The sequence below is a fragment of the Equus przewalskii genome, chromosome 19 (genome assembly GCF_037783145.1).
Source record: "Equus przewalskii isolate Varuska chromosome 19, EquPr2, whole genome shotgun sequence".
NCBI classification, from domain to species: domain Eukaryota; kingdom Metazoa; phylum Chordata; class Mammalia; order Perissodactyla; family Equidae; genus Equus; species Equus przewalskii.
Window position 1 is genome coordinate 36,484,220 of NC_091849.1, and position 12,944 is coordinate 36,497,163.

Sequence of the window (12,944 nt, forward strand, 5' to 3'; positions counted from 1 at the left end):
CATGCATGCCTGATCATCCAGCTCACAGTCTCCTGGCCTTCTTTCCTTAGGCCTGTCCCCTTGGTTCCCAGGTGCCATGAGGAAGCCTCGCCGGAAGTCGTCACGGCAGAATGCCGAGGGCCGGCGCTCCCCATCCCCTTACAGTCTGAAGTGCTCACCCACCCGGGAGACCCTAACATACGCCCAGGCCCAGCGGATCGTTGAGGTGGACATTGATGGACGCCTGCATCGTATCAGCATCTATGATCCACTCAAGATCATCACAGAAGATGAGCTGACTGCCCAGGATATCACTGAATGCAATAGTAACAAGGAAAACAGTGAGCAGCCTCAGTTTCCTGGCAAGTCTAAGAAACCCTCATCCAAGGGCAAGAAGAAGGAGTCCTGTTCCAAGCATGCGTCCGGCGCTTCCTTCCACCTCCCACAGCCCAGCTTCCGCATGGTGGACTCAGGCAGCCAGCCAGAAGCTCCGCCGCTGCCTGCTGCCTACTACCGCTACATTGAGAAGCCACCTGAAGACCTGGATGCAGAGGTAGAGTATGACATGGACGAGGAGGACCTTGCCTGGCTGGACATGGTGAATGAGAGGCGGCGAGTAGATGGGCACAGTTCGGTGTCAGCAGACACCTTCGAGCTGCTGGTGGACCGGCTTGAGAAGGAGTCATACTTGGAGAGTCGCAGCAGCGGGGCCCAACAGTCACTCATTGATGAAGACGCCTTTTGCTGTGTGTGCCTGGATGACGAATGCCACAACAGCAACGTCATTCTCTTCTGTGACATCTGCAACCTGGCTGTACACCAGGAGTGCTATGGCGTTCCCTACATCCCCGAGGGTCAGTGGTTATGCCGCTGTTGCCTGCAGTCTCCCTCCCGGCCTGTGGATTGTGTCCTCTGCCCCAATAAGGGTGGCGCCTTCAAACAGACCAGCGATGGGCACTGGGCCCATGTGGTATGTGCCATATGGATCCCTGAAGTCTGCTTTGCTAACACCGTGTTCCTGGAGCCCATCGAGGGCATTGATAATATCCCACCTGCCCGCTGGAAACTAACCTGCTATATCTGCAAGCAGAAGGGGCTGGGTGCTGCCATCCAGTGCCACAAAGTGAACTGCTACACGGCTTTCCATGTGACGTGTGCACAGCGGGCTGGGCTCTTCATGAAGATCGAGCCCATGCGTGAAACCAGCCTCAATGGCACCATCTTCACAGTGCGCAAGACTGCTTACTGTGAGGCCCACTCACCACCAAGTGCTGCCGCTGCTAGGAGGAAGGGCGACTCCCCTGGAAGCCTCGGTGAGGCTGGGGACGAGGAAGGGCTGAAGGAGGGCTGTGGGGAGGAGGAAGAGAAGGAAGAGGTGAAAGAGGAGGAGGAAGATGAAGGCCAAGGCGGGGTAGGTGGCCAGCTCAAAGGAGTGCCCAAGAAGAACAAGATGACTTTGAAGCAAAAGATCAAGAAGGAGCCAGAGGAAGTGGGCCGAGACACGCCCTCCACTCTCCCCATGGTCACTGTCCCACAGATACCCTCTTACAGGTGAGCCTGCCAAGGAGGGCTCCCCAGGGACTCACGGTTTCTTCCTGGGCTGGTGTTGGCCCTGAGCCAGGCCTCCTTCCCCAAGCATGGTTGGTGAATATCTGTTCTCTTCTGTGCCTTCAAATTTAGACTTCTCCTTTGGACCCTGGGCTGGCCTGGTCTGGTTTGTGGTTTTGATTGTGTCCTCAGAGCAATGTATTTCCTTTGGTTCAAGGTGAGACAAACACTTAATTTACTTAGAAACCCAGGTGACGGGATGTCTAAGGGACTATTTTTCAACAGGGGCACAAGTGGCATTTTGGACAGGATGATTCTTCATTATTAGGACTGTCCCATACATTTCTCAATGTTTAGCATCCCTAGTCTTTGTAAACGCCATTTCCATCCCCTCCCTTATTGCCTGGTCTTTGTGACAACCTCAAATGCCTCCGCACATTTCCAAAAACTGCTGTGGGGATAGAACTACTTCCAGTGGAGAACCACTGTTTCAAGGGGTCGGTATGGGAACATGCTGTCCAGAAAGCTCTGTCCTGAGAATGATGGAGACTTTGTGTGAGAGGGTGGTGGTGTGGGGAGGACATGCTATTCCTCCTCTTGAGAAGCTTTTAGATTTAGGAGAAAGAGCATCACTCAGTTCAGCTGTGTAACTCAGCCACTTTGGCCCCACTGAGTCTGTAGAGAGACCAGCACCTGTTTTAAACCATCAGCGAGGTAAGGAGCTGTTCGAGGGATGGGAGCTTGGTAGAGAAGCAAGAGACAGGGGAGATGTTCCAGCAGACTCATCTCAAGGGTGATTTTCCTTAAAAAGTATGCAGTGTTAGAGCAGGAAGGAATCTTGGAGATTATTCATCTAATGTAGTCCTTGCACCTTCTCCCACCCCCAGATGAAGAAACTGCGGCCACGGGAGGTAAAGTTGTTCACTCCTTTATTCATTCAACGAGATGTTTATTGAGCACTTACTATATGCCAAGTCCTGTTCTGAGGGCTACAACCAGGTGGAAAGCGACAGACTCTGGACCACAAGCTGGGGCTCATGACGCCTTTAGGTTCTGTTCCTGCTGTCTGTCTCTCTAGATGGAAAGGATAGTGAGAAAGGAGTACTGGAGGGTAGTGGGGAATGAGTTGTGTGAGGGGAACAGGCAACCAGACTTGTCAGTCTGAGAAGACACGAGAGCAGAGAAGATCAGGAGGAAGAGGCCTTGTTGCGAGCCATGGCTGGAGTTAGAATTCAGGTGACTGGTAAGGTGTCTTCTAGTCATAGAGCAATCTAAGCTACCCTCTTCCCTGAGGTGAGTGCTTAGTCCATGCTTAGTGAGTGAGGGTCCATGCTTAGTCCTCATCCTGTCCTGGGGCTAGATCTTTTGGTTGTCATATCTGTTCTTGTAGATGTCTTTTGCCGGGCCCAGCATAGCAAGCTGGCTAAGAACCAGACAGAGCTGCTTCTATTACTAACTACCTGTGTGACCCTTGGCAAGTTACTTAACTTCTTTAAGCCTTAGTTTATTTACTTGTAAATGAACTGACCTCATAAGGTTGCTGTGAGAAATAAATGAGATGATATAAGTAGAGCACTTAGCACAGTGCCTGGCAAATAGTAAGCGCTCAATAAACGGTGGCTGCTGCTGCTGCTATTTTATTATTATTATTCTTTACCTGCACAAATGCTGTTGGGACCCTCCACGGCCAAGAGGTTGTAGAGGGAGGGGGCTGCCTGCATCTGGGCAGGTGTGCTTGGCATGGGCATTGGTTGGGGATCTGTTCTTTGGGGGAAAGGCCTCGGCCTTGATTTTGTAAGCTTGGCTTTGGGGCAGGAATGTCTGACCGTGGGAAGGCACAAGGCCTTGGTGAGCAATGTTCAGCCCAACATGCCCATCCTTCTTAGGTTTCACCTTCTAGTTTAGCCACGCTTATCTTCCTTTCAGTGGAGTGAGATGAAGAGGAAAAGTGGAGGAAACACCACAGGAACACTGAGGCCTTGCTTACCCTGTGGATAGCCAACTTTGGGACACAGCATGGTGTGACAAAGAGATTATGGATTCAAATCCCATTCAGCTCCACCATCTTATTAGCTACATTAGTGACTTTGACAATTTATTCAGCCTCTGTTCCTAAGCTGCCTTTCCATCTTTTGTAGCATGGGAATAATGTTACCCACCTTGCGTATGGGCATTAGGATTCAGATTGTCGGTTCTCATTAATTGCTTTTTACCCCATTCCCTTCCCCTCACTTGTTATTGGCTTAAACCCTGACCTTAAGACTTCTCTTTTGGGGTAGGTTAGCCAGCTAAGTTTTCAGATTCTTCATCCCCTTATACCTTTAGATCCAATTTTTTTTCATTTGGTTCAAAATTAGAGATTTTTGGGCTACTGAGGTTTTTAATGAAAAGTCAGAGGTCAGACAACTCCAAGTGGTTGCGTTTGGGCTCGGAAAGCGATAGCCTGCTGCACTGCTACTAGTTTTCCTTCCAGCTTGGCTGTGGACTACTCCCTGGTCTAGTGGGACCCTCAGCCACAGGGGGCAGGAAATAGTGATCACATTGCCCATTGCTTACTCAGGTTCCTGTTCTCTTTTGCTGCCTTTATCAAGAGAAGGGTAGGGGGTGTTGGGGGTACAGGCCTGTTTCTCAGGAGTCCAGGACCGCAGGAAACAGGGTTTCTGGGAGAGGGTATTTTGGAGGATCAGGACTGCAGGCAGGAGATGGAAAATCAAGCGAAATATCTTATGCTGAATCTGAGCTGCTTAACTTCGCTGTCCTTTTCAAGTCTTTCTCTGAGGTGAGACCTTTGGCCACTTTATTCTGTCTCGCTCTGTAAGGTTCAGAAATGAACCAGGGTCTGGATAGGAGGCTATAATCTGGGCTGCACACTGACCCTGTCTTTCACTTCCCTGTGCCTCTACTCAAGGTTGAACAAGATCTGTAGTGGTCTCTCCTTTCAGAGGAAAAACCAGTTCATGCAGCGGCTTCACAACTACTGGCTGTTGAAGCGGCAGGCACGGAATGGTGTCCCCCTCATCCGACGCCTGCACTCCCACCTGCAGTCTCAAAGAAATGCTGAGCAGGTAGGTGAAGTGGTGATGTGAGGGTACTGGAGGGAGGTGAGTGAAGGAGAAGGAGTGGTGGTTGGAGCAGCCCTCCCTCAGCCCTCTGCGGAGCCTTTGCCTATAGGCGATCGCCCCTTTAGGTGGTCTGTCCCAAGAACAAGCTGCAGCACTGTAGAGCTCTTCAGACCAGACAGCAGCTCCTTCTGGATGGGAGAAGCCTGACTTCGGAGAAAATTCTAGGAGAGAGCGGAGAGCAAGGCCAACTTTCCATATATGTGGGGAATACCCTTTAGATATGGCAGAAAGGAAGAGTGGGCTGACTGAGAGCCAGGTGGCCATGGAGCATGAGTTAAGAAAAGGCCCACTTTCCTCCAGATACTGTATGCCAAAAAGGTTTCATAGGAAATTCACAAATTTGCCATCTAAGTTATAGCGCACAGCCTGCCCAATCGTGGTGGCCTTTTAGCCATTGGCAACTTGAGTTGCAGCATGGTTAGTGTTTTCTGAGATGGTGGAGGCCTCCTGAGACACTTTAAAAAAAAAGTCTTTAGTTCTCTCTCCCTCATCCCTTGCTCCATTACTTCCACCTTTAAACATTCCTACACCACTACTCTAGAGAGGAAGCAAACGTTTATGTGACTGGTGCCTGCTGTGTTCTGTCTGATTTCACTTGTGCCTTTTGTAACTAAAGTCCTGAAGAGCAAGTCTATTTCTGGTCCCTTCTTGAAACGGTCCACCCCCACTCCTCTGAAGTCTTCCCTAGAGCATCAGCGACCTCCTCCCAGCCCAGTAAGTCTTTCCTCAGATTCTCACCTTATGGACCTTTGGGCTGCATTTGATACCACGGATCACCTTGTCTTAGAGCTTCCCTCTGACACCATTTCCCACCTCTTCCACCTCACTGATTGCACCCTGTGCTGGTCCCACTTACTACTCATTAATGGTAACATTTCCAGGGGCTCTGTGGTCTGCTCATTCACTTGGAGAGCTTGTTCACTCTCCTACTTGTAAATAACTGTGTGGCAGTTGCTGCAGTTTTCTCATCTTGTCCTCATCCCTTTTTTCCTGCCCTCAGTCCATCTAGAGCAGAGGAACTATAGATGTTGGAAACTGAATTCATTATTTTTCTTTCTCTCTGGAAACATATTTCCCCATTATTGTCATGGAACCTTCTCCCTCCTGACCTCAGATGTTCCCCACCTTGGAATTATTATTGACCCTTTCTTCCATAACGAGCTTGATCATCTCCTAAACTGTTTTGAAGGATCTACCAGTATATGGCCCTTTGTCTCCATTCTACAGCTATCCTGCTCACCCATGCCCCCTTAATTTCAGCAATAGCTTTCTAGGTGGTCACCAGCCTGTAATTCTTTCTTTGCTCTACAAGTGGTAATGTCTTATACACCACTTCCCATCCTGTCACTTCCTTTTCCAGAATTTATTCCACATCTCCAGGCAGGCCACATCCAGGCTCTTTTGCCTGGCGTTTGAGACTTCTTGCCAGCTGGATCCTGGGTCTTCCTCAGCTTTTGTGGTTCTCTAGCTTCCTTGCTCTGGCCTGCCTATATTTTTCACCAAGCAAAGAATCAGTAATGCTCCTTTCACACTTCTGCCTTGTGGTCCCTTCAGTTCCAAAAGAGGCCTTCTTCACTGCTTTGTTCATCCATGTGCATCACTACATGTGAAGCCCTAGTAAGATTGCTTTCCCCAGGAAGCCTGCCCTGACCTAAGCCCAGCCCACTCAGATCCTCTATTTTATATCCTTTCAGTATTTTATATTCAGTTTTCCTGATTAGTTTTTGTCTTTGTGCTCCTATGCCCTTCTGTGTCAAACCTTGGGCCTCTTTCTTCCCCTTCTAGGGCAGGAATCTTGTTTTTGGTGGTGGTGTTTTAAAGTATGTTCAACTCAGTTATTACAAGCTGGTAGTAAGAACTTCACTTTGTTTTCTAGCCAAGTCAAAGCTCTAGGGTGACATTCTTTCCACCCTGAGGTGTCTATTAGTTTCCTTCTGAAATTCTTTCCAGCCCTAGGGGCACAGCTGCTCTCTGGTATCCCCAGGGGTAGGGAGAAGCAGTCTCAGATCTCAGCAATGGTTATTGTGCTGTAGTGCAGAAACATTGTCAAAAGGCTGGGGAATCACAGGAGGAAGGTGTGAGGTGGCGAGGGAGTGGGAGGACTCTCAGGGACCGTGAGTCAAGGAAAGGGACGAGGCTGTTACCTACCAAAGCCCTGTGAGGCCTGAACAGGGAGAGGACTTTGGGCAGGAAGGAGGCCCCCAGCTCCTCCTTCCTTTCCCTTCCCTCTTGCAGCGAGAGCAGGATGAGAAGACGAGTGCAGTGAAAGAAGAGCTGAAATACTGGCAGAAGCTCCGACACGACTTGGAGCGGGCACGGCTGCTGATTGAGCTGATTCGGAAAAGAGAGAAGCTCAAACGGGAGCAGGTGAGGAGGACCCCAGCCCCAAGGCTCTTGTTCAGGGTCTTTTTCTCCCACTGTCAGTGTGGCATCAGGAGACCCGGGAGCCCCTGCCTGGTGTCAGCTTTCTGCCCTTCCTGTTCAGTACTATGGGTTCCGAGGCCCGCCTGCTCTGCATTGGGTGTGGTACTGCTCATAGCTTCTAACTTTGGGGGTTCAGCTTCTGGTGGCCTCAAGCATAAGCCTAATTTCAGATGCCTGGGCCCATCCCTGGAGTTTCTGACTTAGGAAATCTCAGGGGGAGCCTAGCCTCGAGTATTTTGAAAAGCTTCTCAGGCCTTTCTGATGGACATCACCTCTGGCCTGGCAGCTTCTGAGGCTTCCCACTTGGCCTTTAAACACTTATGGTCTTAAGTCATTTAAATTTTCTAACCTCTGTTCAAGGAGATTCTAAGCCTCTGAGCATGGGAAATGTTGAGATAGGTAGTATAGGCTAGGCGTTAGAATTAGGAGCTATGGCACCAGACTGCCTGGGCTTAAATCCTGGCTCTGCCACTCATGTGACATTGAGTAAGTTGCTTAATCTCCTTATACCTCAGATTCCTCGATTGTAAAGTGGGGGTAATGATAGAACCTACCTCATATGGTTGTTGTGTGGATTAGATGACTTAGTATATATAACGGCCTTAGAACAGTGCCTGGCATATAGTAGGGGCTGTAGAAGTGTCAGCTGCTGTCATCATCATTGATACTCTTGTCTCTCTGAAGTGACTACTGCAGTGCTCTGCACATGGCAGGGAGTGAATACTATTAATTGAATGGATGATGAGCCAAAACTGTTCTCTCTGGTCCAGGAATAGCAGCTGTTAACTCGCATGCTTCAGAGGCCTGGGTTAAAGATGTTTCTTTCTCTTTTTCTCCAGACTCCACTTGACTGTTTAGCCCCAGCACGAGCCCTTCTCTCACAGGCCAGTAGCCTGAGTTTCCATCTCTGAAACGAGGCAGCTCTTGCCATCCTTTGCATGGGTGAACATGGGGGGCATCTCAGGACCTACTCCATGGATTCAGACTGTCTGTGCTATCCCAGGCCTGGTCCCACAGCTGAGCCTTTCTCTTGCCTCTGATTCAGAGAAACGAAAGGGAAAAGGAGCAGACAGGCCTGTTTTAATGTAGCCAAGAGGCAGGAACTTTTCATATTCTAATCCATGGCTTCCTAACCTTTTCACATTAGGGCAGACATAGAAAATGCATAACACTGTAAATATGTGAGGCTGCTTGCTGCCTGAGGTGGTGAGCCTGGGGCCCCGGTCACCCCGGCTGACCCACACACCCCAAGGGGCAATAGGATCAATTTCTTAGCACACTAGGTGGGAATTCTGAACCAAGACACATTTTAGATCATCGGTGTGCTCCTTGGACTAAGTCAGACCTGGGTTCAAATCCTGTCTCTGTTGTTTTCTAGCTAAGTGACATTGGGTTAGTGACTTCTCCTCATACTCTTTCCAGACCTCAGATTCTGTATTTGTAAAATGGGAATGATAATAGTTTCTCCTTCAGGGTTATTGTGATTAACTGAGGTACTATAAGTAGAGAGGCAATGTGGCATAGTAGTCAAGAGCATACACTATGGAACCCGAGTATCTGGGACTGAGTCCCAACTTTGCCTCTTACTGGCTGCATGATCTTGAGCCAGTCAGGTATTTAGTCTCTCTGTGCCTCAGTTTCCTCTCTGTAAAATACCTCATCTGTACCTACCTCATGTATTCATTTGTTTTATGTAAAATGCTTAGAATGTTAATTGGCACTTACTAAGGACTATAAAAGTGTTAACTATTGTAATTATTATTACTGTAAGTTTTGGTATGGTGCCTGATGCATAGGAAACCTTCACAAAGTGGTAGCTATTGGTATTATTCTAGGTTGAGGGTTGGGTGATAGCTCCTCATATACTGGTCAGCTTAATACCCTGTGAAAATTTGTTGCACATGATTAGTGAAAGTCAAGTTATCAAGAAAAAGTTCAGTGCCTCTTCACAGGGAGTGTCCTGGTCTCTCCCCACCTCCCCCACAGGTCAAGGTCCAGCAGGCTGCCATGGAGCTGGAGCTGATGCCGTTCAATGTTCTACTGAGGACAACACTGGACTTGCTGCAGGAGAAGGATCCTGCACACATCTTCGCCGAACCTGTCAACCTGAGTGAGGCAAGTTCCATCCCCCCCCCACCCCACCCCCACTTCGGGAGCAGCGAGCCCCTCATGAACTGAAACAGGGTCTGAGTAAGCCAGGAGGGGGGTTGGGGCCCAGAGTGTACAAAACTTGCAGGTGTCTGGCAAGGCCAGTTGACTTGCCCGTGGTGAGGGGTCAGCAGACCAGGATGGCCAAACCAGAAAATGGGGAGGCAAGAGTGCTGGTGAAGGGTGCGCTTGTTTGGCTAGTAAATGGTTGTTGTAATTGTACAGGTTTTATATGTTTAGGTTCCAGATTACCTGGAATTCATATCCAAGCCAATGGATTTTTCTACTATGAGGCGGAAGCTGGAGTCCCACCTGTACCGCACCTTGGAGGAGTTTGAGGAGGACTTTAACCTTATAGTTACCAACTGCATGAAGTATAATGCTAAAGACACAATTTTCCACCGAGCAGCTGTCCGCCTCCGGGACCTAGGAGGGGCCGTCCTGCGGCATGCCCGGCGGCAGGCAGAGAACATCGGCTATGACCCCGAGAGGGGCACCCACCTGCCCGAGTCACCCAAATTGGAGGACTTTTACCGCTTTTCCTGGGAAGACGGTGAGAAGCCTGAGTGGGTGTGGAGGAGAAGGCACAGGGACAGAGCCCAGAGAGCCAGGGATCAGGGTGGGCCTTGGGGCTACAGGGTAGACTCCAGAAGCAAAGCTAGGGGCAGGCGCAGGCTGGGATGTACCTGCTTGTGGCTGGAATAATTCCAAGGGTTAACTGAGCACTTCTTGAATGATAGGAAAGGGGAATCATGTACTAGCTGTCTGTTAGAAAAGCCAGAGCTTCACCAGAGGTCTTCCTCTCCTGGACCTCCTCTGTGTGGCATCGGAGCATGGGGCAGGGCGAGTGCAATGCTGATGTATTCTGGCTCATTCAGAAGAGTGCAGGTAGAGGACCAGAAAATCGGAATTGCCTCTGAGCCCCGCACTCTGCCTGCCCCTGCTCTCTGCTTCTTGATGGCAGCAACCAAACAGTCACTCAGGCCGGGGATTGCCAGCTGCCTTGTGCCTGCTCCACAGAGCCTGTAATCGTGGCTGTGAACTGCTTCCTGCAGATGTTTCCCGATTCTGACCTTGTCCCTGTGGCTGCCATCTGGGCAGCGGTGTTGCCAGGGCCAAGGTCCCATAGTGACGCTGCTGGACGCCACTGGCCCAGGCATTCCAGAATATTTTGCATCCAAAGGATTTGGCTCCTTCCCCTTGCCCTGGGCTGGGTACGTCCTTCAGCGCCTTCTGTCCTCCCTTCTCCCTGGCAGTGGACAACATCCTCATCCCAGAGAACCGGGCCCATTTGTCCCCGGAGGTGCAGCTGAAGGAGCTGCTGGAAAAACTGGACCTGGTGAGTGCCATGCGGTCCAGCGGGGCCCGGACCCGCCGCGTCCGCCTGCTGCGCAGGGAGATCAATGCCCTTCGGCAGAAGCTGGCGCAGCCGCCGCCATCACAGCCACCATCACTGAACAAGACTGTGTCCAATGGGGAGCTGCCAGCAGGGCCCCGGGGGGACTCGGCTGTGCCGGAGCCAGCCCCCCAGGAGGAGCCAGAAGACGATGGGGACAGAGGTGAGAGGCAGTTAAGGGCAGGCAGGGGCTGGGGGCCAGGGTGAGAGAGTAAGGGTTAAGCTGAAAGCCTGTAGTGGAAGCATCCTTCCTCAAGTTTAGGCCTGAGCATTGTAGGCAAACAAAAGCCCTAGAGGGGGGTCACGCTTCCATGTGTACCCAAGGATGATACTAAAAATATTTAATAGTCAGTAGAGACCAGAATTCATCAGTCAGAGTACATGTTGGCTGTTGTTTTGGAGTGGGCTCCTGGGGGCCACTGATGTGGATATTTAGCTGCTGGATTGTGGGGAGGTTCAGGGAGTTTCAGATGCTGGGGCCCAGCGGCTATTTACTAACCAGTAAAGTATTTCAATATTTTGCGCATAATATGGCCATATTGCACATACCAGTTAAATGTTAGCCTATTTTATACCATCATGTAGAGAGGCTCTTAGAGCAGGCTAGGTTGTGGTATGGGGGGATAGAAAAGAAAGAAGGACCCTAAAGATAGTCGGCTCTTGAACTACCTCATGGCTTTGACCCCAGCTTGCCAAGTCTACGGGCCCATCCTAAGCAGAAAGGCCAGACTGCAAAAGACAGCTGGGGAATTGATTCTCAGAGACACAGGGGCCTTAAAGCTGAGCTGCTTTCCATCCTTCCCCTTCACTGGGGACAGAATTGTCTTCCTCATACCAGCCCTTGCATCTGAGCCTACAGCTTGGGCGGACCTCTCATCCACACAGTCCAGGAGATTGAAAGTTATCTCCAGAGCGTAAGGGGCCAAATTGCAGGGAATGGCCCATTTTATTTTAGATTGACAGAGAATGGGGACATAGCTGAGAGGTCACATTTGGCGTTAGAGGGCCTCGTGTTCATGGTGACTCTTCCCTAATCCCCATGCAGCAGTCAGCATGCCACTGTATCCCCACTCCTGGGCTGTGGCTGTGCAGAGTCATGCCCAGCGGACCCGCTGTAACACTTCTCCTGGAGGGTTTCAAAGCAAAATTCCCAGGCCTCACCTCACAGAGATTCCCTGACTAGGAAAGACGGCTGTGGCTTGAAAGTCTCAATTTTTAAAAGTTTCAAGGCGGTAGTGAACAGACATGTTTGGGAACCACTGGTTTTACTTACTTGCTCTCATTTTTCCACATCTTTAAACCTGTTTTTTCTGCTTGTCCTACTTGCTTCACTTGGGTGATATGAAACAAAATACGTTGACAGAGGGAAAACAATTGAGTCTAATGAGAGTTGTAGACCCCTAACCTGTGAAGCTGAGACTTACCTAATTATTGATGAAGCAGGAGGCTTTCGGCTTTCTCGGCTGTAGAGCAATGGTTTGTCACCCTTACTTCATCAGACTCACCTGGTAAGCTTTAAAAAGAAATACCCCATCTTTAGAGATTTGGTTTTAATTGATCTGGGATTGGACCTTGGCATTGGAATTTTTAAGAAACATCTTAGGTGATTCTAGCATATAGCCAGGGTTTAGAACTACTAGTATAGATAAAACTTAATCCTACGTTCTCTTCACCTCAAACGTGAGACCTGGGATGTGTCTCAAGTCTTATAATAGCCATGCTTTGGGGTCTTGGTTATCAGTGTCATTATCTGGCTTGTAGGGGCAGACTTTTTCTAAAATGTTCAAGCAGGTTCTTTTTTTATCTAACAGATGACTCCAAACTGCCTCCCCCACCAACCCTGGAGCCCACTGGGCCTGCACCTTCCTTGTCTGAGCAAGAATTCCCCCCGGATCCCCCCACTCTGAAACCCATCAATGAGAGCAAACCTCTGAGCCGGTACTTAAAGCCCAGAAAGGTGGAGGAAGATGAGCTCTTGGAAAAATCACCTCTGCAGCTAGGGAGCGAGCCCTTGCAACGCCTACTCAGTGACAATGGTATCAACAGGGTGTCCCTCATGGCCCCTGACACCCCCACCAGTGCCCCACTCAGTGGTGTGGGCCGCCGCACCTCAGTCCTCTTCAAGAAGGCCAAGAATGGGGTTAAACTACAGAGGAGCCCAGATGGGGCCCTGGAGAATGGTGAGGACCATGGAGCAGTGGGCTCTCCCGCCTCTCCCGCCAGCATCGAGGATGAGCGGCACTCCCGGAAGCGGCCAAGGAGCAGGAGCGGTAGTGAGAGCGAAGGGGAAAAGTCCCCCCAGCAGGAGGAGGAGACAGGTGACCCTG

General features: G+C 50.2%; 1 protein-coding gene across 7 annotated transcripts in view; it reads left to right on the forward strand.

The window, feature by feature from the left end:
* Positions 1-12,944, forward strand: part of BRPF3 (bromodomain and PHD finger containing 3) — a 33,330-nt gene that overhangs the window by 3,085 nt on the left and 17,301 nt on the right. For 4 of the 7 annotated variants that reach the window (XR_011529699.1, XM_070584459.1, XM_070584460.1 and 1 more), the window contains exons 2-8: positions 51-1,530; positions 4,436-4,592; positions 6,885-7,016; positions 9,060-9,188; positions 9,462-9,774; positions 10,478-10,780; positions 12,429-12,935. Coding sequence is in view for 5 of the 7 variants with exons in the window: in XM_070584459.1 (XP_070440560.1) it covers positions 77-1,530; positions 4,436-4,592; positions 6,885-7,016; positions 9,060-9,188; positions 9,462-9,774; positions 10,478-10,780; positions 12,429-12,935 (2,995 nt within the window). In the remaining 2 variants the exon portion in view is untranslated. The remainder of the gene's footprint in view (positions 1-50; positions 1,531-4,435; positions 4,593-6,884; positions 7,017-9,059; positions 9,189-9,461; positions 9,775-10,477; positions 10,781-12,428; positions 12,936-12,944) is intronic. The other 3 variants (XR_011529700.1, XM_070584462.1, XM_070584463.1) reach the window with 1 other exon arrangement.